The sequence below is a fragment of the Corvus cornix genome, chromosome 2, assembly GCF_000738735.6.
Source record: "Corvus cornix cornix isolate S_Up_H32 chromosome 2, ASM73873v5, whole genome shotgun sequence".
Lineage (NCBI taxonomy): Eukaryota > Metazoa > Chordata > Aves > Passeriformes > Corvidae > Corvus > Corvus cornix.
This window is the reverse complement of record NC_046333.1, coordinates 113,699,437-113,726,308: the sequence shown is the minus strand read 5'-3', so window position 1 is coordinate 113,726,308 and position 26,872 is coordinate 113,699,437. Positions and strand designations below refer to the sequence as shown.

The window sequence follows — 26,872 nt, the reverse complement described above, 5'->3', positions numbered from 1 at the left end:
ACACTCAAAATATTTTGATCTTAGTTATACGTTATAAGTGGTCTCCTTATGCAACTATGATAGGGTAAAATGACCTCAGCCTGAGTATAAACCTGACATATGATCACTGGGAACACCTTTAAAGCCGTTGTTTGGGATAAAGTATTTATAATGGAGAAATGGTGTATTATTAATCCATTTGTGGTAGTTCTGTATCTGTTCGAATTTGGAAAGAAATAGAAACATTCCTAAAATAAGCACAGGAAATATAAAGTACAGTTAAACATTATCATTTGCACAGCAATCAACCTGGAGCCTATGCATATTTAGAAAAAAGAGCAGGGTCTAATTAAGCTCTGGCAAACTCGATTCTATTTCCTTTCACACCAGTAGAGTTTGCCTGTGTTTGTCAGTGCTGAGTTTGGCTTGTACGCAGTTAAGCACATGTCATCAGTTTTCATTCAGTCCATTCAACTAGTTCATATATTGCCTTTGATGTATTGCAGCTGTTCTTGTGTTTAATTTATGCAAATATTCCAGAATCTACATTTATTACCAGCCATGATAGCTCAGAGTGCTTTGCATAGAGTCCTGCAGAGTTGCACAAAGTGAATTTCCTCTTAATACTTATCTATATGTAGTCTCTGTATCTTATTCTAAGAGTGGTTTTGCCTTCAATCAGGAGCCCTCCAATAACTTCCCAGGCATAATTTGGAGTCTCTGGATTCATCTGAAATACCTCCCGTGATAGTTTAGTGATTCCAAGTAGCTGATAGGTGAATTAATGGAAATTGTTTTCTGTTATAGAAAAAAAAATTATGAATAGGGAAAGATAGCTTCAGTAAATAATGCCTTGAATAGTTTGACCAGTCTTTCCTATATGTCTCAATCTTTTCAGTGAATTATCCTTTTGTAAGTTTAATGAACAATTAGTATGGTAATGCAGCTTTCTTCTTGGAAAGGGGCAAGTACATATTCACAGCTTTAGTATTCAAAATAGCAAGGGTTTCATAATACGCTACATTTTTTCATTTGGATTGTTTGAGGGATATGCTATCCTGTTTGTTAGATTTTCTTAAAAAAAGAGGGATCTTTTGCATAAAGTCATACATCAGATCTGTAATAGTTTCGAGATTTTTTTCTTTACTTTTTGTGCCAGTTTGGACAAAATAAATATATGTTTTAGTGTTTTCCATGTTCACATCTCTGACAGAGGAGAAAAGAAAAAAGGTGAAGTATGCAGATAATGCTAATCTGTATGTGTGTGGTGCTGTTCCAGAATCTCATAATGCTAAGTATAGTTGTTAAATAAGTTTTTATACTTCAAATGAAAACAACAGAATATGTTGACCTAGACCCTTATCCATTCTAGTTTTAACTGTTTTCTAAAGTGATCGCTAATAGCAATAGCAAAAAAGTAACCATATACACTACATTTGGCTTATTTCTTGATCTCACAGTGTTTTCTGATGGAAATAGGGATTTGCTGAGAGGGAAAAAAAGAAATCCATCCTTCTTAATGTTCTTTTGCCAAGCTAATATAAGGGTCTCCACAGGCAAGGATTAACTAATACAAATATGCTTTCTGAGCAGCTATTGAAGAATTACTAATACACATAATTACAGCTGAGTTCAAGATATCCAACCTTGTAAATACATCCTGTTATAATTTTGTTACGCTTGACTGAAGCCCTAGGAGAAGCCAATGTTTCAATCTCTTTGTTCAAGTCTTAATGAATTATTGGAAAGTGGCTGATTAAAAAGCATTGGATCAGAAGAGGCTGCTGCATTCTGAATGTTGCTCTCTTTGATGTTGTTTACCTCCCAAGCTGACTCATTTCCTTGGCCAACAATCTCGGCCCATGAAGCTGTGAGCCTACTTTGTTGGACCATTATATTGCGCTTGGAAGACAAATGTGGTAGGTAGCTGTTTAGTGAATATTTTAAGAGTTCATTGGAACTCACACTTTAGAATAGAATTCTCCCCAGAGGTGGGGCACAACTATATGGTAGCTAAAGGGCATACAACAAAATAAGTGGGATGCTCAAGGAGACCTTTAGTTTCTTCTCAGAAACCACAGTTTCCACACTTTTTTTTTTTTTTTCCTGTTTGGTAAACCAGTTTGCTACCAGTTTCCAGTTGCCTCTGAAATGAACGACTCTTCAGCTGTCCAAGGCAGAGTTTATAATGTGAAAATATCTCACACAGAGGCTGCTGTGTGCCACTGGGGAAGAGCTGTGGCCTACACTATGTGCCAGCATATACTTGTGGAGAGCTCCAGGTTTCAGTTAGTCAAAAAAGAGCACAGGCATGAGGGGTTAGGATGTGAGTGCATCTCATCTTGAGACTGGAGTCAGATCCTTGACTAGTTCCTCGACAGTGTGAACCTATTCAAAGACGTGGATGAAGTTTGAAGAATTGGTGGTCCCTTCACAATGTCTTAGCATTGTTCTATTACTTCCCACAGTGCACGTAGGAGGCAGTCCCCCCGTGAGCATTCACATTTCTCAGTAGATCAGTTCCACACTGCATTGTTGGTTAAAGTGAACTCAAATAAGAGCAGTGTTAAACTGCATCCTGATTTTTTTCATCTCCATTAAACTAGTTTCACTTAAGGTTCTTCTCATTGGATGCATCCATTACAATAATGTAGAAGGAGCCATAAGGTTCCCCACTCAGGCAGTGGTTGAAAAACACTCTTTTCAGATTGTGTGGAATTTTTCAGTTGAACCTGTCTTCAGGTCATCCTTTCATGCAGCCTCTCCTCTCTTGGAGTGGAGAGAGGGAAGTTGGCATGCTTGATTGATGGTCTTTTCTTTAGAGATGACCTTGCACTATGGTTAAATTATTAAGCATGGCCTGCACAGATAGAAGTGACCCGGAGTTCATGAGTTCAGAACTTCTGAGGTATCTCATTGGTAACATGCCTTGGAAGGATCCTCTTCCTCTTCAGGTGTCTTCTGAAATACCACAGAAGGAGCATCAGAGCAGACTGTGCTTTTACTTCAGTTACAGTAACCTAAGGATTATTTTAAATTAACCATATAGGTTTAATTTGAAGAGGCAAGTATACAGGCTAAGGATATTTGAAGCACAGTGATGAGGGCTGTAGCCCAGACCCAGGAATTCAATCTTTCTCATAAGAGTATGGTAAAGATTCAGAGGGTGCAATAGAGGAGGAAATAACATGAAAGCTGATTTTGCCAGACAGGTAAAGACTTATTCATGCTGAGGGAATCTCCAGCTGGGAAAATCCATGGTTGTTATAGCCTTTGTGCCACCAGAACAGAAAAAGGGTAGGCTCAGGGAAGAGAATCTGGCTCAAAGAACTTAAAATAAATATCAGATGTCAGAGCTGTGACTTAATTGTTTAGCTAAGTAGATCATGTGAATTACACACAGATTGAAGACCTGGTTTTGCTCCTGTTGAAATCAAGGAGAGCAGAATCAGGGCATACTCTCCTTCCAGTGTTTTTCTGTCCTCAAAAATGTATTATTTGAGAGTACACCAGCTCCTAGAATAATTGTACCAGCTGAGAATCCATAGAGCTGCTTCTACACAACTGCTTTGTGGTTTATTGTATAGACAAAAGCTAAGAGTCTAAACAGAATGCATTTCCTTGGCTGCTCTTTGTTTTTATTCCAAAATTTGACATTCAAACAATGGCTTCTGTGACTGACCATGGAAACTGGGACTCCAGGTTCAGACAGTGGTTTTTGACAGATGCCAGTCTCAAAGAGATACATCAAGATATATCTGTATTTTCCTCCCTTTATTGTAGTCTTGCAATACAGCTCTGCCACTTTGGGAACTAGACCCATGCCCCAGCTCAAAGACATTAGCTTATAAATATCCCCTTGGGAAATTGTAGTTTTGAAAGACTTACAACTTCATAGAGATTTTTTTTTCTTTTAATGAACATGCAAGAGATGTTTGTTACTTTTATGAATAAAAGGAGAAAACTTTTTATTAATCTCACCATTACACATTAATGAATGCTTTCTTTAGTATTTTAAAATTCTCTTTTAAAAAACCCCAAATAAAACCCAATATTTAAATCATGAAGGCTTTATAGAAGTGAGGAAACTATCCAAATAAGGACAGTAGCACCTGAAAACTTGAAAGGAATTTTAAGTTGCAACCAGAATTATATTTCTTGGAGCTGACTGACAATCTTACATTTATGAAGAACAGGATGGTTTTGGGAGAAGGCTTCACATGTGCAATTGAAGTTCATTTCTATTACCTGGCTAAGATCCTTCACATAATACTAGTGACAAGGTAAAATACTGGTAGATGTGACAGAAAGAAAAATGTTTGGAAACATCTACAGCCAATTAACAGACTGACATATATTTGTACAAATGCTGTCTGGATGATGAATGACTTGGTGGAGCATGTAACTGATGACATTGTAAAGGAACAGAGCATAGAGAATTTATTTAGTATCATATTTCTGGACATACTTGGAAGATACTATGGGAAATAGTCTGATTTAGATAGGGCAGTTTTTAGGTGCTGGGTTTTGCATTCATACTGCAGCTAGGGCTCAGCTTCTTCAAGTTCATGATGATGATAATACCTTTACAACAGTCTTTTCACCAAAAGTGAGCTGTGATTTCTTTTTCTGAGAAATTACAGTGTCTAAGCACTCAGTGATCAATTACATTTCGTTCACAAATGGTGAATTAATCAAAGAAAAATCAAAGTTTGAGGGGAAGAGGAGGAGCATAATATTCCCAGTGTTGAAAAACCTGGATAGTTCACAGCAGGCAAAACTATCCTCCCCATTCCCTGTCCACCTATCCTGACACTTCAGACATGATTAAATGTTTCTTCTGTAGCTTGAGTGAGTTAGCTCCCTCCAGCCTCAGGTTATGTCCTTCTCACAGTTCAGTGCCCAGTCTTGGAGGAGCCAACTCTAGGGATAATCTGTTGCCCTTAAGAGGATGTTGAACTGGATGTTGGCAAGCCCGTTCAGGCCGTAAATAGTCATTGCTCTGCTGAGGTGGGAAGGCCTCCCTGGAATTACTGTTCATGCCGTTAGTTGTCTTCATAGCAACGATTGCGAACTATTCCTGTCACTCTCTGTTCCCACTCAGCTCAGCAGAGTCCAGACGAGGTGCGGAGGGCAAGCAGGGCACAGGGGAGGGGAGAAGGCAAAGGGCAATGGCTTGGCAAGAGTAGGGCAGGGACGGGCAAGAGTGGGGGAAGTATCAGTCTGGGTCCTTACCACGGATGTGAACAGATCTGTATCATCCTCCCCTGATTGCAAGTCAACCTTTTCTGCTTCTAAGGCTACTGAAGGGCCTTGGTTAAAAATAGTTTTCCTCTGTAGCTTCTGAAGGATTGACGTTGGTATGAGTAAAGGTAGGAATGTGTCTTGTATCCATTGAAAGTGCTCCAAGTGATACAAGATGAACACCAAATGCTCCTATGCCTGTTTCTCCTACTTTGGTTCTCTTACATCTGGATGAATTTTCCAGTCTCTGCCCTCGTACTATTACAGGTGCTTTTACTTTTGAACAGTATGGTTCAAACAGTATGTCCATCACAGAGAGTGGGGAACTGAGACTACATGAGCAGTTGTGGTATCTCAAAGATGGTCATTGGACTTCAAGTCAGAAAGTTGGGAAAGGAAAGAACTTCTGTACTCTTTCCAATTAGCAGCACAATAAAATGAAAAAGAGCAAAGTCAAGTAAAATCAGTATGTGTTTGCTTTGTTTACTCTTAATTATTTGATTTTGTGAAAGTTTCTGTTGAAAACCTGATTTCACCTGAAGCATAGAAAACCCTGGAGACAAAAGTTTGTCTCAGAGGACTTCATGTCACTTCACCTCCCTCTACTTGCATGAAAGAAGGCAGGTTTCCCACAGATTGTGCTTGGGATGGGCTGTGCCAGCAAGACTGCCATGATAGTAGCCGCAATAGCACAGCATCCTTGGCCAGGGCAATCTGCTCTCACTGTGTCCTGTGATGTTTAATAGAGAGGTACAAGGATTACAGGACTAAGGGTCTTGTTTTCTCAAAAAGGACTTCATTCATTTTCTACCACAGATGAATGGAGAGAAAACTGCAGCAGTGAAGAAAATTTAGAATACAAATGAGCACAAATTTAGAATATAAATTTAGAATAGAAATGAGCACATAACGCCTTCTGAGACAGCAACACAATTGTGGCTCTGGTGCTTCAGAAAGAGAAACTTGAAAAAAATGGACTGCTTTAAAAGTTATCTGTCTCATGATGTACACCAAAGTTCATTTGCTTTTCCTAAAAACAGTGATGTTTTACAGTCTGAAATATCCAAAAAGGGCCTGGATAATGGACACTTTTTTCATAAAAACTAGCTGAATCAGTAGGATGTTACTTACAGATTTGCCAGAAATGTGGCAAGGAGTTTGAGACTTTAATTTCTAATCCCATGTACTCCTTTGTAATCTAGTAGTAAGTAAATTGAATTAGTTCTGAAACTGACTCCATTTAATGATTCGCAGTAAACAAAGAATAGGGGAGTTAGGAATAAAACATTGTAGCAAATAAATATATTTCTTCTCAAGGTTTAAGAACATGTTTTGGTTCATGGTTTACAAGCTCGCGTCATTTTTAGGTTAGATGTAGCATTTAATCAGAAGGACTCCAGGAGAGAGGTAGTAGTAGGGATTTAAGGAGAAATTATCCCTCTTAGGTGTTCATAAGCCATAACCCAATGGGGATGATAGGACATAAATCATAACTGAGATAGTTATTTTGAATTAAAATTGGTATTTCACACTTAGAATAATTTGGCGGAAATCTATTGTATTTGTTGAATCCAGCTATCTGCTATTTCAGGAAGCACATCCGAGAATCTTGGTCATAACCTTTTCCAAAGAAATGGAATGTGCCTAGCTAATGTAAGACTTGTCTTGCCTGTTTATCAGTTATTAGAGATAAATAAGTACCCCTATATTCTTGAAGAAAGATTTGAGTCCCATCTTTTGTGTTACTATTTATATAATAGTATGTGCAGAATCTTTCGTACTATTTATAACAGCGTTGATAAAGTTTACTGCACCATTGCTCAAATAAATTTCATTAATCCAACTGAAATTAAGTGTCTCACATTTGTCATCTGTTTTCTTGGTATCCCCCTGAAGGTCTCTGTCATAACAGGACAGCTGAAAACTATTTGGGTAAAAAATGCCTTGCATAATTCTCTTGAAATTACATGAATGGGGTGTTGATGAGTGAGAGGGAGTATACAACCATCAGTGAGAGTGGAATTTGTCTCTGGTCTCTGTAAAAAGGCAGCACTTCAAATAAAATTTCAAGACTATATTTAGAAATCTTAAAAGAAATAACAAATATTCCATTCCAAGCAAAAGGTGAATAATGAGAAATTTGAAATACTTCAAATCTATTCACATCTGTAGTGTGCAGATGTCAATCCATCAAACAAATTTTATGAGGACATATAAACATAGATCTACAGACAAAAACTAAGTGTGCTGAACTGGGAAAGCTGTATGCCTTTGCTCTCTGTATGTTTTTAATGTGCTCATTTTCACATTTTACTACCATCTGTAGGTGTCCTTATCTGGGTTTTTTGTCAGTTTTAGGAATCCCTTTGTACAATAATTCACACATTTTTTTATATGTTCAGTATTTGCAATACTGCAATTTTGGTAGAACCAAATTGATTGCAGCTACACTCTTGTATGCCCTGTGGACATTAATCCCCCTGGGTTTAAGGGAGCAGCTGATGGAGATAAGACTTACAAGGGTGAGTAGGAGAGACGGGACATACGTGAGTAGACGTTCTGGGATAAGAATGAATGGTTGACTCTAGAGCAAAGAGAGGACAAAAATAGAAATCATTACTAAATGCCAGACTGATTTTGGAAGCTAGTGCTTCCTTTTACACCCATCTTTAGCACAGTTAATAACAACAGTGATTTTTTTAATGTAATACTCTTGACAGTGGTGACTGACATGGTAAACTTCATCAACCATTATGAAAGCAGACCCTGTTAGGCTTTCTCTTTGGGGTCATTCTGTTGTACTTCTAAACTGCCTGATGTCACAGCCCACTTCATTACTTGAGTTCCTGATGAATATTCCAGAATAAAAACTTAAAATTCTGTATGTACAAGACAAGATACTGTGTTCATATCTGAAGTTGGGAGAATTTGAAGATATATCAGTTAATCTGCATTTAAAAGATATTATTTGCCGTCCTCACATCAGAAAAATATTACTGGAATGAATACCAAGGAAAGTAAATGTTAAGTCACTGGTTTAAGTATCCTTACAAGCACTGTTTCAGCCTGGACAAAAAATTAAACATGGAAGCATTTATCAGACATGGGAGCAGAACTAGCATTTTAGGACTTGACTAATGAGGTACAATCATATATCGCAATGTGCCTTCCAAATATTCTCTATAAATAAAGTTATAATTTGTATGGACAGCAGTTAAGTCCAGAGAGATTAGAATACTGTTTATGTCTACTCTTTGAGAGGATAAATTGACCAAGTCATTAATTATGTATTCTTAATTGCACTCTATGTGTAACCCTTAGGCTCTGGAGTACACTTTGTATTGTGGGAACTGAAAGGGCTCCCATTAGACAGGGTAATGGGTAGCCTGGTAAACTCTGCTCTCAGAGCAAGAAGGTATGCATGGGTACTTTCAGCATGTTCTACATTCAGTAGATGGCAGTGGTATGCAGTTATATATTAATTCAGGAATTTCTCTTGAGCAGACACTCTTACCTCTGTGAATCCAAGAAGTTTTGATTTAGGGATTTATCTGAGGCTTTTTCTTCCCCAGCAAATACTGAGATACTAGATAATTCTTCACTTGCTAGAGTAGAAAGTGATAAAAAATGAAAAAAAAAAATTGCTAATTTATTGTAATCCTCATTACACAGCACTTGGAGGAATCTGGTAAGTTGAATTTCAAACACCAATATTACAGCCAGAAAGGAATGTGTCTGTCTGGAGCATTGACTCATTTTCCATCTATGCTCAGTATGTACACATCAAAGTCTCAAAACAAAAGTATTCAGTAAGTGGGAAATGTGTGTGTAGTAACACAGTGAGTTCTCGGAATACTGCACACAGAAATAGGTATTTTCCGTTGTCTGAAGGAATGAATTGCAGATCTAGTGGGGGAAAGCAGGGTATGTGAGTTGGAGTGGGGGTATATAAACAAAAAAATTACTAAGACAATTAGAAATTATCATAAACTTAATTGTGGAAAACAAAGAAAAAGAACAAAACAAAAGCAGAAATGCAGTTTGTGTAGTAGAAATCGCAGATGAGTAGTCTAAGAGAATTAAATTACATCATTTAAGTAGATATTTTCTCATATAGCAGTTATTTCTAACACAAATAATATAAAATGTTTAATGATTTGTGATCAGTAAAGATGGAAGGAGTTGCTCCTTGTTGCACAAAGCAAAGGGGATTTTTTTCCCCTCTCTGTGGGAGACTGCAATAAGAAAAACATTTAAATCTATTAGTCTGTGAACTGAGTTGTAATACAACCACAAATTCATCCTAAGGATTTTGAGCACTCTTAAGGACCTCAGAATCAATTGGTGGTCCCTTAGTAGGGAATAAAAATATCACACATTTTTCAACAAAGAAGTACATACTCTGTTTCTGTGCTGTTTCAGACACCACATGAGGAACCAGAGAAACATTTCAATCTATATTGATATGGCTATTGTCTACAGAACAAAAAGTAATCCCATTCTGGTAGCAATGGCATAGCAGTATAGAAAAAATAGCATTTCCAGCCTAGCCAAAGCTGCTGGAAGTCCTCAGTTTTTCAGGTAAGGACTTTGTCCAGCTCTGGCCCCAGAAGTAAGAGTTTTGTGCAATCTGGTCACAGCCAAAGAATAATAATGAAAGGAGGAAGTTAAGACCTTTTAATTGGTTGGGGTACTGAAGAAAGAAGTGTATGCTAATTGATTCAGCGATGCTTAACATCATCTGCTGCTGAGGGCTGTGCTAGGAGCTGCTCTCTCAAGCACTGGGAAACCACAGTGTGGAAAGTGCCCCAGCCAGGGATTGGGATCAACTCCCTGTGACAGCTGCCCACAGTGGTGACCACATATTTCTGTCTACCTCTAGCAGTAATACCCAGGTCAGAGCTCTAAGCACACACTTCATGCTCCATTTATTCACAGGCTATTTTATAATGCAATTCTCAAGTATAACACTGTAGTCAAACACCTGTGCTTTACTCCACGCCACACTGAATTCTTATCAAATGAACATTTTTTCTCTACTAGGATGCCTTATCTTTGCTCTTTGCACTGTTTTCTATTTTGGGCAAAACCCTTTTTACAATTTCTTTAAACTGAGGAAGTACATCTATTTCTAAAATTCGTAGGAATACTTACGTGTGTAGATTGAGTCATGCAGAGAAAGGATGTTTTGGGACATTAAGGTTTTTGATTATATGTTGGGGTTCTTTTTAAACACTGTTTTTGTCGGATTTCACTTATATTTAGGACAATCATGCTGAGGGTATTTTCATCCTGGCATTGTAATGTCATTCTATTCAGTCATCTTCCTAGCATATCACTTTACTTGGATATTATTCTCTTGTTCTTGTTGAATTTCATCTCTGTTGCTTCAGTTCTTCTGGGAACTTACAAAATTCTTTATGAATTTACATTTGAAAGATTTTATTATCACTTTTATTACCAAACATTTTATTTTCTGTGCTAACTAAACCATCTTGACATTGTTGAAAGCACGCAAACCTCCTCCTAGTATTTCCCCTTGTGGTATTGTCACAGGAGGCAGGAGTTGCTATCTTTAGGCATGGTGGAGAATTTGTAGTAAAGGAAAGATCCATCCAAATAAATGAGACTTGTCTGTGTAAGTACTCGAGACAGTTTTGCTGACAGTGTTCCAATATTTGTGGGAGCATGATATTTCAACCACAGCAAGATTTATTTGTATACTATGAACAAATACAGCCTTTGTATAAGTTGAAACTTTGGAGAGTCTTGTCCTTTAAAATGTCACATTTATTTAAAACTCTGCTAATACTGTGTTGTAAGCAGTTTCCTGACATGAAATGTTCTTTTAAAAAACAAAACCAAAAACCAAACCCCACATGCTATTTTCATGCCAAAACATTTTGGAAGCCTGCATCTGGGTTTATAATAGAAAAGTCAACTGCATCTTACTGCTGACAATTTTCTTCTGCCATCTCACAAAGAAGAATATGCACAACTGTAGTGGGTTGACTCTGGCTCGATGCCAGACACCTACCAATGCCACTCCATCGCTCCACTCTTCAACTGGACAGGGGAGAGAAAATAAAATGAAGGTTTGTGAGTTGGGATAAGGACCAGGAGATACCACTCACCAAATACTGTCACAGGCAAAACAGGCTCTAATTAAAGATATTAATTGAATTTACTACTAACAAAACCAGGGCAGGATAATGAGAAGTAAGTAAGAGCTTAAAAACACCTTCCCCCCACTCCTCACTCCTTCTCAGCTCTATCTCCTCACCCACAGTGGCAGAGGGAGACAGGGAATGGATATTAGATAGTTCATAGCATGTCGTTTCTGCTGCTGCTCCAGCATGGTATCCTTCCCACAGGAGACAGTTCTTCATGAACTTCTCCAGCTGGAGCCCATCTCATGGGGAACAGTTCACCACAAACTGCTGCTACATGGGCCACTCTTTCATGGGGTGCAGTCCTTCAAGGACAGGCTGCTCTAGTGTGGGCTGCCCATGGGGTCACAAGTCCTGCCAGGAGACGTGCTCTAGCTTGGTCTTCTCTCTCCATGGGGCTGCAGATCCTTGCCAGGGCTCTGCAGATCCTTGCCAGGGCTCTGCTCCATCATGGGCCTCCCACAGGTTCACAGCTTCCTCTCAGGCATCCACCTGCTCTGTTGTGGGGCTCCTCCATGGGCTGCAGGTGGATTTCTGCATCCCCCTGGACTTTCATGGGCTGTAAGGGCACAGCTGCCTCACCATGGTCTGCACCATGGTCTGCACCAGCTGCAGAGGAATCTCAGCTCCAGAATATGGAGCACCTCCTCCTCCTTCTCCACTGACCTTAGTGCCTGCAGAGCTGTTCCTCTCACATGTTCTCAATCTGCTCTTCTCTGGCTGCAGTTACATCTGTGCAATAACTTCTTTTTATTTTCTTCTTAGATATGTTATCACAGAGGTGCTACCACCATTTCTGATTGGCCCAGCAGTGGTGCACTTTTTGCTGTCTGATTGACTCTAATTCTCTGAATAAAATAAAAATACAGAGAAGTTGCCTGTTGGGAGCATAAACTAATGGAGATCTTGATTTTTTTTGCCTGAGGATGTGGAGGTTTTATGTCCCAAGTCAACAAACTACTGTGTGGAGTTGGCTTACTTCAGGGCTGCAGTCACAGTTCTTTTCATTTATACTCCATCAGGACATGAATTTTCCTGGCACAATAATAATGACATGATACTGGAGACAGTGCAAACACGGGGTAAAAATCAGCACCTGCTGTCACAGCCTTGCATTCTAAACAGACAAAACTCAGAGAAACTGAAGGCACAGAAAGGTGAAAAGACCCATTGAAGGTGGAGCAACAATATCTTGAGTTACAAGCTGAGGACAAGCTTGAGACCAGGCCGTGGTTTATTTAATCTCCTCCCTCTTTGTAATTTCACCCAAATTAGTGAAAAATTAAACATTCCTGTCAGCTGCTGAATAACAACTGAAAGAATAATTTTCTAGGGAATTAGCTTTACAGCAGTGGTTAAATCAACTTTGGAAAGTTTATAACAAACTCAGAGAGGAGAGGCGGATCAGCTGTTGCTTACTGATTCTTAGCTCAGACCTTGCTAGCTCTCCGCAGCATCCTATTTACCCCAGCCGGGATAAAACTTAGGCAGGATCAAGTCATCTTTTACCTGAAGCCATGAGATTTTCTGTGAAATGTCACAGCTTGATAAAGCTAACAGTACGGATTGCTTTAGAGCCAACTTTGCATTATAAGCTTAACCATTCTGTCTGTAAAGCAGAGCTGGAAAACCCTCTAAATTTGTCTTGTCCCTAGAGTTTACCATAAATATTCCTACTATTTGAGACAGAAGATCCAGTAGCAAATCTGTTTTAGCACCATTTAATAGTTGCCCATGGCCAGCACTGTCTGTGGAAGTGTGTAGGACCAGCAGCATTTTGCCCCAGATTAGTAAATATCTAAGGATACACATAGAGGCCCTAGTAAGAAATAAATCCTTGAACTAAGGTTATTTATGATTATAAACTGAGATTATGCCCAGGATGAACACAGGGTCAATAGTTCAAGTGCCTTTTAACTCAGATGTACTCTGTGGTGGGCAGTGCAGACTTTGTAACCCTGGTCCCAAGAATGCCGCAGTATAAATATTCTCCCAGGTGATTAAAACCAGTGTTACTATATCCCATAGAGTATATGCTGGTTGTATTTTACAGTTGTGTAAAATGGTCTTGAGGCAAAAATGAATTGCATAAGCTCTCTCCACTCAATATTTCCCTCTCATGTGAGTTTCACACTTAAAACATTTTATTTTTTCATTTTCCTGTTCCTTTTTTAGTTTTGCCCAGTGTGACTTTGAAGTGTTTTGATTTTGGTAATACTTTGCCAATCTTTCTTATATTAACGCTTTTGCTTTTCTTTTGTGAAATTTATATGTCAAAGGAATTTGACTCGTGTTGTGAGAATATGAGCCTTTGTTGTGAAAATGGACATCTTAATAGGTGATAGATAACACATGAAATAAGACTGGAGTAACTAAGAGCTTATTAGAAGCCAGAAAAAGCTAGTTCAGGGCTTTTTCCTGATGATTTTTCAGAGCTTTATAGAAGCATTCTGTATGGACTTGGTATCTTGCTTCTGGCTGCAGTGTGATCAGGAGTCAGTGACACATATTCTATTCAAAGAAGATGTTCATTAGTTGGATTGAAATGCTAAGTCCTTTGAGTTGTGTACAGACAGAGGGTTTGGCTACGCTGTGCTTGTGTTGGGCAGTTCATCGTTTAGGGGGAGTTGCCTCTGCCATTAGAGCCAGAAGCATTCCAGTAACCTGTACTGCCCGTGATTCTTATACAAATGAGCTTAGGTTGTTTTTGTGCAGGGCTGGGGGCTCGCTGAGTGAGTTTTACCCGGCAAATGCGCTTGAAGGAAGCGAGCCGCGTTGCAAAGCTGATTGCTGCCCGCAGGGACAGCAGCCGCAGCGGGGAGCAGCAGGCACGCAGGCAGTGTCACTCGGCTGCTTTTCAACACACGACTGACCTAGATTTCCCTGTTGGGGCAGGCGAGGCTGGGCTGGTGTGAACCCTGGGCCAGTGTGGGTTACTCGTGGAAAGCAGGCTCTGCAGTGCTCCTTCTCAGGCTTACCAACGCAGCTACAGCTGCAGTCTTATGCTTGCAATGCATAGCTCCTTGCCGGAGCATCAAATCTGTCCTCCTGTTTCACCATCTGGGCATTAAAGGGTGGGGTTTTGGCTGTATACACGCTTTTCCTAAAGAATTTTACGGGGCAAATAGAGAATTTTATGGGGCGAAAGGCAGCTACTGTTCCCATAGGAAATCCTATGTATTTTGCAAGTGTTTGTGTCTAAATGTTCTTTGTCTGAGCAAGAACGGTCAGTTCCTAGCCTGTCCTTCACCAGGCTGTGGTTATTCATCAGTAATTGTCAACTTGCGGCATCTCATTCAAAACTCACACCAATTGTTTCCCCATTTTGCCTTTTTATAGTCTTCATTCTGTATAATTTTAAACTACCTGACATTTCAGTAAAATACTGGTTTTTGGAGAAGGGGTGGCATTTCTTCTGCAATAAGGAAAGAAATTAGTTAAAACTGATATTTTTAAGGAATCTTAAGTAAAGTAGATCTTCTAACCTTGATGAATTGCAGTAAGACTTGGGCATTTTAGCTTAAAATCCCAGCCTAAAAATACACCCATGTGACCTCTGAGAAACTGCCTAAAGCCAGTGGTAAGAATTTATCTTGGCAGATAACCAACATCTTCCTTTAGTATGAAAGAAAACTTGCTCTCTTCTGAGCTAAATGTTAATTCAGATGGGGAACTGAAAAAAAATGTAGAATACAAAGATTTAAAATTACTTTAGATGTAAGGAAATGTTCGTAGTGAATAAATATATTTAACTGCAGGTCCTAATGCTGCAAGTTAGTCATGTTCCTTGTATAACAGCCAGAGAAGGTTCTTTGAATTTGACATAACAGGCAGCTTTTTACTGTCTGCAGTAATAACTGCAGGTACCCAAAAATTTTGTAATAGTTTTTCAGTGGAAAATTCATGAGACTGGGGGGAGGCGTGTTGGTTCTGAGGATATTTACTTGCATCAAAAGTTTCTGCTGTAAACCAGAGGCAGCATCCCATTGAAAAAAAACGGGAAAGAAAAAGAAAAAGTAACTTTATTTTTCTGTGCTAGCTCCATTTTCTGTTCTTTGTGATTATTTGTATATTCTGAAGCTCTCTTGCACTTTCTGGAAAAAAAATACCATAAATGGAAAGGGACTAATTTAAAATTCACAACAGTTTTCACAGGAGAGGAGGACCATTTTTTGCTAATAGTGCAATGAAAATATCCATGGCCCATGTCTACTTTAGGTGATTTGTAGGAGACTTTTCTCTTCAGGTACTTGTTATTTCAAAACCCAAGAAATGATATTTGGTTTGTATTTATCTACTTATTTTACATAATTTGTTCAGGTACTTACATACTTGTCATAACATGATAATGTATTTATATTTTTTGTGGTCTTTCTATACTTACAGCCCCACTCAGACCTAAGATGTGCAGAAATAATTGTCAGAAAATGAAGAGGCATTATAGGATGACCATTTGGTATTCATTTGGGAATTACCTGAAATACTTCACAATGTTGTTTACATACCCACCCCCCTCCCCCAACTATGAAAATTAATTCCATAGTTAGTTTGGGAAGCTGTTTGGTCTCTGTTCATCAGACATCTTGGCATATTATGCTTTCAGGGCTTTTATTGTAATTCCTCGGCTACATAAATAATTTTTTTTTTCTTCTCTCCTCAGAAATTTTTCCAAGAGATTCCAGTCTAAAAGACAAATTCATAAAGCATTTTACAGGTAAGGAAGCTGCTTGTGTTTTCCTGCACGTGCATATTCTAAGTAGCTACAAGTGTCACACCATTAACTTTTTTGAGGCTCAACACCAATATTAACATTTCTAAAGTTAAATGTCCATATTTTAGAGCTAGGAATTGTTGAAGAACTCTAGTTTTATTGAATAATCAACTGAATTATCTAGTCTAAAGTAACTTTTAACAGGTGGTAAGTGAAAACATTATTTAAAAGTCATTGTTTAACTTTTATCCTCCTATAGTGCTTTCCATATTTATTTTCACATTCACTAATTTTAGAACTTCTCATTGGACTGCACATATCTTTAAGAAACAGACCTTTGTGACCAAGTAAGTTTTCACCAAATCAGGGAAGCTTTTTTGCATCTCGTATGTTGTGTACATGTGGATGCTTATTTTAATAGTGGAAACAGATAGAACAAAGAAGGATTAAATTAGTGTAAATGAAAAATAAAAATAACTTGCTGTTTCAGATATGAAAGTTTGTGATTATTACAGTCAGGTACTTGAAAACTGAGATGGAGTTGTATAATGCACTTAACTTTGGGACTGTATTGTAATTACTGAGAAAAATATTGTACCCTCTGAATATATGCAGTAAGAGTTGTCAGTGGCAAGGTGCTTGCACTGAATCTTTGCTCTCCAATTCCAGCTGTTCTGTAACTCAGAAAAGTGAAGGTCTCAAAGTATGACACTGCAAATCTCTTGGTGATTTTCAAGGTTATTTGCATTATTGAAACTAAAAGCTAGGGAAATAGTTGGCTGTTGGAGCATGAAAAAGAGAATTGGAAATAATTATGCATTTCCTCTTTGCTGGAAAGTTCAGGCAGTCCTTGACAAGAAAGGAAGGGATTTTTTGTCTCTTTTGCATGGGGGAAGTGTACCCCAAACCTTTGGGATAAGCACAACTTTAAGGATCTTTCTGCCAATGGCTCACTGCAACCTAACAGCATCTACAGGAACTGTGCCAGAGCCAGCTGGCCCTTCACCCTTGCAGTAAACAACAGTAATTTTGAACCTGACCATCTTCAGTCCATATGAGAAAGAAATTAGCATAGAGCTTCAAACTATGCTATGCTATGTAGCACAGCAATACTGAATATTCTCCTTCTGGGAAGGACAGACAAGGAAGATTTGTTTATGTTAGTACTTAATCCATTTCCTTTTCATTTTTAACTTTGGAAACTCCTCAGCTACCATAAAAAGCTCAACATAAGAATCTGGGGAAGCTAAGTAATGAATATGGAATGAGTTTCATTACTCAAAACCAGGGAAAAAACAGCCATGAGTTTTACAGAAGGTATTTTGAGAGTAGTAAATCATAGAAAAGAAAAAGGGAAAAAAAATACTTGAAGGCGTCTCTCTGGAGCCCTTCATTAAATTAATAGTCCTTCTCTGCATGAGTAGTTGCTATCAAAATTGCTGAAATTACTTGAGTAACATTAGCTGGAATGAATGAGGAAAGCAGGATCATTCCCAAATACTGAAAGTTCATTTTTTGGCTCAGAATTTCTGCTTACAGTCAGTCTTCCTTTCTTCCTTTCTTCCTTTCTTCCTTCCTTTCTTCCTATCTTCCTTTCTTTCTTTCTCTCTCTCTTTCTCTCTTTCTCTCTTTCTCTCTTTCTCTCTTTCTCTTTGTTTATCTCTTTCTCTCTCTCTCTTTCTCTTTTTTTTTTTATCTTAAGATCTTCAGTGATGGAGTTTTCTGCCTGTTGTCTTATTTTATTTTATTTTATTTTATTTTATATTTTATTTTATTTCATAGCTTTATTAGATCCTGTAATCCCTAGGCATTTTCTTAAAATACAGTGGAACTTTGAGTTTTGTTATTCTGTTCCAATCGTAATCCTTCTACTAGCCTTCATTAATTAAACTTTGATTATAGTCCTTACTAGTTCAAGAAGTAGTTAGTTCATCCTAAACTAATAGTGAATAAAAAAGAGAGAAGCTGAAATCAACATTATCTTTATAGTACATTATCTTTACAGTTTCAGGGTTATGAAAATTACTGCACACTTCTCATATGCCAGGAATAATAGACACATTTTAAAGCCAAATAAGAACCATATGTAACAGTCTTTGACTATAGGAAAAATCATAAATAATCTTGTGAGTCATAAAGCAGTCTATCAATTTAGCTTGGAAATCCAGCCGACACAAAGTGTTTTGTAAGGCACAAACAAAATTAACAGCCTATTTTTTGATGACAGGGAAGAGAGCTGGAAAGCCATATATTATCTGAAGGGACATGGAATTTATTTAGTGACAAAAGCCAGTGTTTTGTCTCCATTTATGCTGGATAATTTCAAATTACATACTTTTCCTCGAGCCTAATTGCTCACTCAGATAAAAAAATGGCAACAATATTCCAGTTCAGACTTGCAAAGGCTGCTCTTCCAGTTTATTGAAAAGCTTATTTGTGGCTGAAAAAATCTACTGAAATCCATGTACTAGTGTAAAATATATCTAACCTTCAAGTATGCTCACTGTCTTAGAGAGGAATCTTCTCTTGAGCTCATGGCAATTTGGCTTCACTCTACAGAGAGAATTAGCTTGATGTATTTTACCAGGCTCATAAACCATCTTCCAAGTTACGAAATAAGTATTTTTTCCCAGAAACACTTCCTATCTTCCTCTGAAAGGAAACTTAGCCAACACAGTCTGCTTCATATGGATCATTTTGTGGCATTGCTTGAAACAAGCTATTCTGATTCAGGGTTCCTACTTGTGCTAAATTTAGATTGAAATTTAGTCTTATTCAGTTAATGTCAGTTTATGTCAATGTTTTCTGTCCAAACCACAGGATACTCATCCCCAGCTGTCAGTGATAGTCTTGCTAAGCAGGTTACGTGATGCAAATATTACATTTTTGCTCTCCTTTTCAACTTGAATGTCATCAGTAGTACTTTCTCAGGGCCATCAGTGGTTTTGGAAGGGGTCTTTCAAAACTTGTTACATTTGAGCCATATTTTTATAGAAAAATAGAACCATAGAATGGTTTGGGTTGTAAAGAACCATAAAGATCATCTAGTTCCAAACCCCTGGCCATGAGCAGAGACACCTTTCTTATCAAATATTGATGTAAACAGATGGCACTGTATAAGTGAAGGGAGCAGCACACTATACCCCAGACACACAGGGATTTGCCTTGCCAAAGATGAAGCACATCCTGCCCTGTGCAAATCTGTATGCTTTTTTACTAGGATTATTTTAACTGGAGATCAGGTTCCTAGATGTTATTCAGCTGTCATTTTTCTTTCCTCAACACCCACACTGTATATTAAGAATTTCATAAACCATCTATGTGCAAATTAAAAGCATTAGTACATAAAAGTACTTAATCTTTCCAGGGAATAGAAACTCGTATTTACTTAAGATGTTGCTTTTATTTATCTTTAGAAAGAGTATCCTCATTCCAGGTGTGTTATTCCTTCTACATTAGACTACAGACAACTGTTGAGTAAACTAAATTCTATTGTAATTGTCATTCTATTTTTCACCACATAAGAAATTTTACTGCTAATTTTCAATTACTGGAATTTCAAGGCTAAACCAGCCCATCACTTTCACATGTCATTTTTCTGGTTTTCATGTCATGAACATAAAGGCACAGCAACAGAATTTCTTTCTGTTATTTCACTAGCATTATTTTACTTGTGTTGCATCATAGTTTAAGGTATAGTAAAAGATTAAATGCAAGTTTAGCCAAGAAAAAATGAACCTAATGCTATGTGTTGTTGTCATTCATTGAAGCTGCAGAGCAGTGTCACTGAGAGCTTGTTGTTAACTCCTTCTTACTTTCAAACAGGGCCAGTCACATTTTCCTCAGAGTGTAGCAAGCACTTTCATCGACTGTATCACAACACAAGGGACTGCTCAACGCCAACCTGTAAGTAGCAAAGTACCTTCTAATGCTAGCTGTGATACTTGTTTAAAAGCAACCCACTTTTCCGATTAAGTGTTTGATGTCCTGGTCCTTTTTTAACTTTAGGTCTACATTACAAAACATATCCAAGGTCTTCTGATACATAAAGATTTTCTGTTAATGCACTTGCTGTCAGCTGAACATCATGGAGTTCCTTCAAAGTGATGCTGGAATAAATGAAATGAAAACTACACTCTGAAAAAAACCAGTAGGGCATGCTTATGCAGAGGGCACACATATTCTCCTTCCTGCTCTCTTTAGCTTTGCTTGTGCAATAAGATAAAATCTGAGCCATTCTTTACCTTCTCTTAATGCTCAGTAGTAGGGTTATATCTTGGGGGTTTAGAATATTCCAGCTTGTGAAGATAGTTTTCTATACTCACTGTTAAACAACAAAAAATCATTTGATTCATCATTCTGTTATTGATACTTTCAGTTTTCATCAAACAACTTTCCTCTGTGAGACTACAGAAGCTTTGCTTTAACATAACCTGAATATAATTTTGTCAGAGACACTGAAGAATAGAAGTGTTCTTGGATAAAATGGATAAAAAAGCGAACAAAAACCCCAAACCAAAATGGAAATTCCTTAAATGGAAGTTACTTCAGCATTGTCTAGTGCAATGGACAATTCAATGAAAGTGAGTGGAAAATAAGCAGTACGTTTTAATTAGAGAAGGTGAATATCATTAGGGATGTGTAAGCACAAACTGTGGAGCAGTTTGGTGCTTTGGAAGCTTTTCAGGATTTAACATGAAAAAACAATGACACTTTCTGACTGCATCAGTCAGAAGCACTGTTCCTGAGCAGCTGAGATGCTCTCTCACCATAGCTCAGCAGGATTTAGCATTTGAAGGGGGATGGAGCAGCCCTCATCTCCATTTGCCTTTAGGCTTATCAGAAGCTGGAATGTAGGAATCCATGCCTGATCCTCAAAAAATATACACACAGCTTTCTAAGTAGACAGATGAGTATGCAAGGCATGTATCTATTGAGCATGCGAATATTAATTGCACTCTCACGTATTGCCCAAGTGCTTCACTTAATTTATTAAGAAACACAGTCATATTATTTCTCTTCTAATTAAATAGCTTTTCTTAAAGTTAAAAACAAGACTGTGATTCAGAATGGTGTGAAGAACTTATCTTTTAGTCCAACTATCAAAGCAAAATGTAAAATAAAAAGGGTGATTTCAACCAAAACAGAGTTTTTGTTCCCCCTTGCACCAAGCAAACCCAAAGCAGACAATGAGTTACATTCACCTGAAATGTTCTGTTCTAAAAAGGAGAGCTAAATCAGCAGAATTTTCTCCACCTTATCCAGCACTCAGGCTGATCATAGCCAAGATCTTTTCCTGTGTCTTTAGAGGGGTTTCATATTTTCTTTCGGGGACATCTTAGTCATCATGGGATGTCTGAGGATGAGTTATTTCCTCTCCTTCTGACATGGTTATACATTGTACAGATATTTTCTGAGGAACTGAAACCCAGATAGCACTCACTTTCTTGCTGTTTGGCGCAATTTATATTAAATGTTATTGAAATCCTTATCAAGCACGAGAAGAAATGAACACCTAAGTATTTCTTGTTAGCAAATACCAGAAAGAATGGCAGTGACTCAGGGTCCACTTGAACCAAGTGGTTGTTTTAATCAAGGACACAAGAGAGAGGGATTGGAAGTGGGACTTTAGTGTCTTTAGTCTGATGATTGGGAGATGTACTTAAATATGGAAAATATGGAATTAAATCAATATTAATACTAAATGGAATAAAATGTTTGAAACAGCCTGACTTCCGACTATGTCATGGTCTGATGGTTGGAATAGCCTCCCAATTAATGAATTAAATTCCTCCAGGTGCAACTGAGAGTTGTACCTGGTCTTCCACATCCTAGGAGGAAACTGCCTGGTAGAATTTTAATTCTTACCATCACTCACTTTTCCTCTAGAGCACTGACGGTGCTACAATACAATCTAATATTACATCTTGCACACATAATTTCATGAATTTCCATCAGATAACAGTTTCACTATGTAGAGTGTCTGAAATTCTAGTACAAATTTTACATTTAATTTTATGCAGTTTTTGAGGGTATCTGGCAACTGAGATTCATTATTACTGTGGGTAATTTTGTTTTATAGATTACAAAAGGTGTGCAAGGTTGCTAACGAGATTAGCAATGAGCCCTTTGTGTACGCAGTCCTAGGATGTTTGCTATGTAAGTATCATTTTCCCCACTCATTTTCTTATTTGTCAAATGATCTAGTGGTTTACTTCACACTTGTACCTTGTTATCAGGAGTGCATGCAAAAATGGTATTAACAGAGGCTATCAATGTGCAGCTTTGGCATTGCAGAACTGACTGGTTCCTCCTGGAAATACACAGAAGCACAAATACCTCTGACAGGCTCCGCTGTAATTAACTACAAGTCACTTGTGGCACTGCAGTCCATAATTATGCACTGGGTGGCTTCTCAGTGTTCAAAATTTCAAGAAGGAATCTGCTTGTTGAAAGAAAAATGCCCAAGGATATCATCAGCACATTTATTTCAGGCTGTTCTGCAGAGGACTTTGTTGTTAATCCATGGAAGAACCAGAATATCTTGGTCTCAGGTCTACCAATGCGATCTCCATGGATAACCTGTCACTTCATTCATTTCTGGGACCCCTTTTCATTCCCATGTTGTCTCCTGAGAATTTCTGAAAAGTTAATACCACTTCATGGCAATGGAAGGAAACTGAGCATAAAGATGTGACAAAGCTAGAGGCTTCACTAAATAGTCTGAGAATGAAACCAGTCCATTCTTGTTTATGAATAGCATGTGAAATGTGTTAATTAAACAGCATTGTCACTGATAAAAGGAACATCTCCAAGTCAGCTGTTTTCTCCTGTTGTTTGAATATTAACAAGATGGTTATACTTTCAAAGGTTAATTTGAAAATAAGGGCTGATTGCTATTATTAACCAATCAGATGTATAAAATCAGTGGATTTTATTTATTTAAATTTCTTTAAAGATGGTTTCCTTTCACCACCTCCTCCTGACAAAAACTGCAAGTTTGGAGCTTGGGGGAGTTGCGTATGTCACTTCTTCCTGCATCAAGACTTCAATTCATACTAATCAAGAGTAAGAAAAGAAGAGTAGGATATGAGTCAGTGTTAGCTGATTTGATTTCTCAGTGGAGGTGGGATTCATTTTGGTGGCTGTGCTTTAAAAAATGTGGCACTATTTCAGTTCTGAGAAGAAATGACATAATTTCTTTCTCTTCCTCTTTTCTAAACTGTTTTCAGTCTCTTTGGCCTCTTGATTTCCAGGTGTTGCAGATGGTTTTGAATATACCAAGGACAATGAACCAGAGACTGACTAGGCATCTCATTACTTTGCCTGTATCTCCTTTTCATGATTAAAGGCAGGAATCCTTTTCTGAATGCCCTCTTAAAAGAAAAAAAAAAAAGGTATTTTTTTGGGAGGTGCTTAAATTCCTATTTGTTTTTCAGTGTTCTTTTTAAAATCTCAGCTTTCTCAAGCATCCCACCACTCTCTCTTTTTCTACAGTTTTAGCTTTTTAGTCTCTGTTTTTCCTTTATCAGTATCCATTTACTCCTCTGGATTCATGTATCAGGGCTTTCAGAAAGATTTCTGGTGTTCCAAAATCTTTCTTCTTTTTCTTTCAAGAGAATGAGTCAAAGATCTGCCTACATATCTACAGTACAGAAGCATCTATCTCATCCTATTTCTATCTTTAAAATACAAAAGGATCAAAAGTTGCTATGATTTGCAAAGCCAGGTGTTTTAATTTGCCTGCCAAAAATACACTCAAAGACATGAAAAATAGAGAGGGAAGGTTTTAAATGGTAAGCCTTGCTAGCAGCTCGTGTGCACTCTGTTCACTTAAAGTTGTATCTAGGCTGGCTTTCTGTCTACTTTGTTAAAAATAGAGAAAACATTACAGGAAAAAGTAGAGCCGTGATCTGAGTGTTTCCCAGCTGTCTCTGTGCTCCCTCACCCTGTTCCTCCATCAAATACAGTGGATAGTTTCCATTATAAATAAGACATCCTCAGATCTTCATGTTTACTCTTATCCACTGATTCTTGGAATGGAAACATTCTTTTGAGAAGGCTGAAGGTGTCAGGAGTCACTCTCTCTTCCCTGTCAATAGGGAGTGCAACAAAGGAGTTATGTGTTCATCCCTGAATAACATTGCATTTCTAGCATGATTCTCTGATTGCTTCTCCTCCATCTTTTTGGCACAGGGGATCTGTTTTCCTCACCACCCCCACAGTAGCATAGAGAGGATATGGCCATAGATCCTGTTGCCTGAAAGGAAATTTGCCTTAAATTTAACATCTGAGAGAGTCTTGGAGATTCTTGGTTGCTTTGAAGAAAGAGGCTCTCTCACTTGAAGAACTGACAGCTATTTTTAAGCCTTTTTCCTGCCAGTACTAAAATAGGCTGCCTTTTCCTCATTAAAAAAAGACCTGCAGTGCTATTATGCGAATAATTTCCTTCCTCGCCTGTAAATATCCGGATATACAAAGGAGACGTGGTCTTTTCCTCTTCGAAAAGAACTTTTGCTTGGGGAAAGCCAGTCATCTTCCACTGGCATCTGGTGGCGCGAGCCGTGGCGGGATGTTTCAGCACCATGGAGAGGTCCGGCGGGACGCGGCTCCGGGGCCGGGATACCGGGCACTTGCTGCCCTTACAGCTCTTAGAGGTTTGGGTGGGTTTGTTTTAATTTCCTAAGCCAGATCCCTAAAAATGGAAGAAGAGCATTTGATGAAACCCAGAATGTAGAAATCCACGTGGCTATGCGCATGGGGAACTTCCCTGCAATGTGCAGCAGCGCGGACCACTATGTGTTAAAGCTCTTGGCATGGACGCTGAGGATTTGCCACGGCAAAACTCATTAGTGTTCACAGGAGGGCAAGACCCACGGGCATTCTGAAGTTAATCTTAAGATTTATGCAATCCGCAGGAAACTGTGGTTTATGAACAGAATTATACTAAGCGGCCTGCTTCTCTGGTTTGAAACTAGTTATAAAATGGGATGTCCTTTTCTCTTGCAGACTTTCTACCAAGGAGGGAATTCTGATTTGCCAAGAAAGTGCCTTGAAATCTTCAAAAATGGAGAAGACATCTTTTATCTTTTTGATTTACAACATTTTGTTACTAGATGCATTTTATTTTCATATATTTGTCCAACATTCCATATTTGTGTGAAACATTATTTTATTTTGTAAATTTGTTGCCTATAGTTCAGACAAGCCAATTATTTAAATACATTGTACATAAAGAATACTAATGATATACTGATTAAATGTTATAACCATATGCAGGGAGTTGGTAAAATTTTGCTGTTTCTCTTGTTCCGTTGTATTTACATTGTTCTGCTCAGGCTCTTACTCTCATTATTTGCACTAACTTGAAATGCAGAAGTCTGTGTAACTGAAATCTGAATAAGCTGTAAGTGGGGAAGTTTTACTTGCCATGGAAGATATTTTATATTATGAAGCTTTGTTAATATATACATATATATTATTGCGCATCAGAACAAATTTGCTCAGAAATGCACCTTGCTTTCAGGAACATTTGTATGACTATTCTGGATTTTCATCAGTTACATTTGTACTGGCACTTATGGAAAGAGTTGCAAATAATGTAAATATAAAGACTGGAAAACTGCAATGCAGTTTTGGTGGAATAAAGAAAATAAAAATGAACAATTTTGTGGGAGGAGTTATTTGTGTATATTAAGAGGTCGCTTATTTCATATACAAATTTAATCTATCTGGTGAACTTGAAATAATTTTCCACTGAGAACTTAAAATGTGTGGGTTTAGTATATTTTACAGCATTTCATTTTCAAGTGGTAAATTTCATTCAGCCACTTATTCTTCAGCTGCATAAGGTGCAAACAAAAATGCATCATGTACGTAGTGTGAACAACAGAAACCATCTGCAAGTATGCAAAGAGGGTAATAAAATAGTCCAACAGAAGAGAAAATGCTTTAAAGTATAATACCATAAATCAAAGGGGTATAATGAATGAATTTGGCTGGTGACACATCAATCTTAAATATTTGTAGGGAATCCAACACAATATGCACAACTGCTGCATATTTTCTATTTAAAATCAAATTGTGTTGGTCACATTTGCTATCCATTTGTCTCAGCTCTTTTATTGCAAGCTCATGTGATTGCTTTACAAAGAACCTAGCATGAAGTGAGAGTTTTACAGTCAGGCCCAGAGTAATTGACAACACACATTGATTATTATGCTCAAATCACAATTCTTGAGATTTATTGACCATTCAAGATAATCCCTTCAGATTAAATATTATCTCTATGCTTTTCCTCACTGTGGGCTCCATGAGCCCCTTAGCTTCTATGCCCAGCAGTCTTCCCTCTACAGAATAGCAGGAAAGCTGCCCTGAGATTCCACATCAAATAGCAAAGAGCTGCCTTCTTTCTATATGTTCAGTGTATTACCACACCAAAGCTGTGCAGTGTCCTCTGATGCCCTAAGCAGTCCAACCCACAACTTTTAGAAGTAGTTCCTCCATCTATAGTCCCAGCTAGAAGCTTGTCCTGTGCTGTTTGTATTTGTGATTAACTGGATTGGTTTTCAAATTTTCTGCAATATTGTTCTTTTGATAAGAGCAAAGTGTTCAAGTCTCCTTCTAATCCATGTTGGAGTCAATATTCATAATGAAAATCCTAGTGGTTTGAATGGTGGAAGGATATCTTCGTTTCTCTCTGAGTAACATACTTCATAGAAGGCATTATTGGCCAAAACATTTCAGCAGAGAAGAAAGGATGAGGCAT

At 38.0% G+C, this 26,872-nt stretch overlaps 1 protein-coding gene across 1 annotated transcript in view; it reads left to right on the top strand.

Annotated features, from left to right (window-relative positions):
- The window catches only part of ALKAL1 (ALK and LTK ligand 1), a 36,976-nt gene extending 11,201 nt beyond the window's left edge, over positions 1-25,775 (top strand). The window contains exons 3-6 of the mRNA XM_039550167.1: positions 16,054-16,107; positions 19,930-20,010; positions 22,187-22,263; positions 25,114-25,775. Of these exons, the coding sequence (XP_039406101.1) occupies positions 16,054-16,107; positions 19,930-20,010; positions 22,187-22,251 (200 nt within the window). The 3' untranslated portion in view covers positions 22,252-22,263; positions 25,114-25,775. The remainder of the gene's footprint in view (positions 1-16,053; positions 16,108-19,929; positions 20,011-22,186; positions 22,264-25,113) is intronic.
- Positions 25,776-26,872: the final 1,097 nt, after the last annotated feature.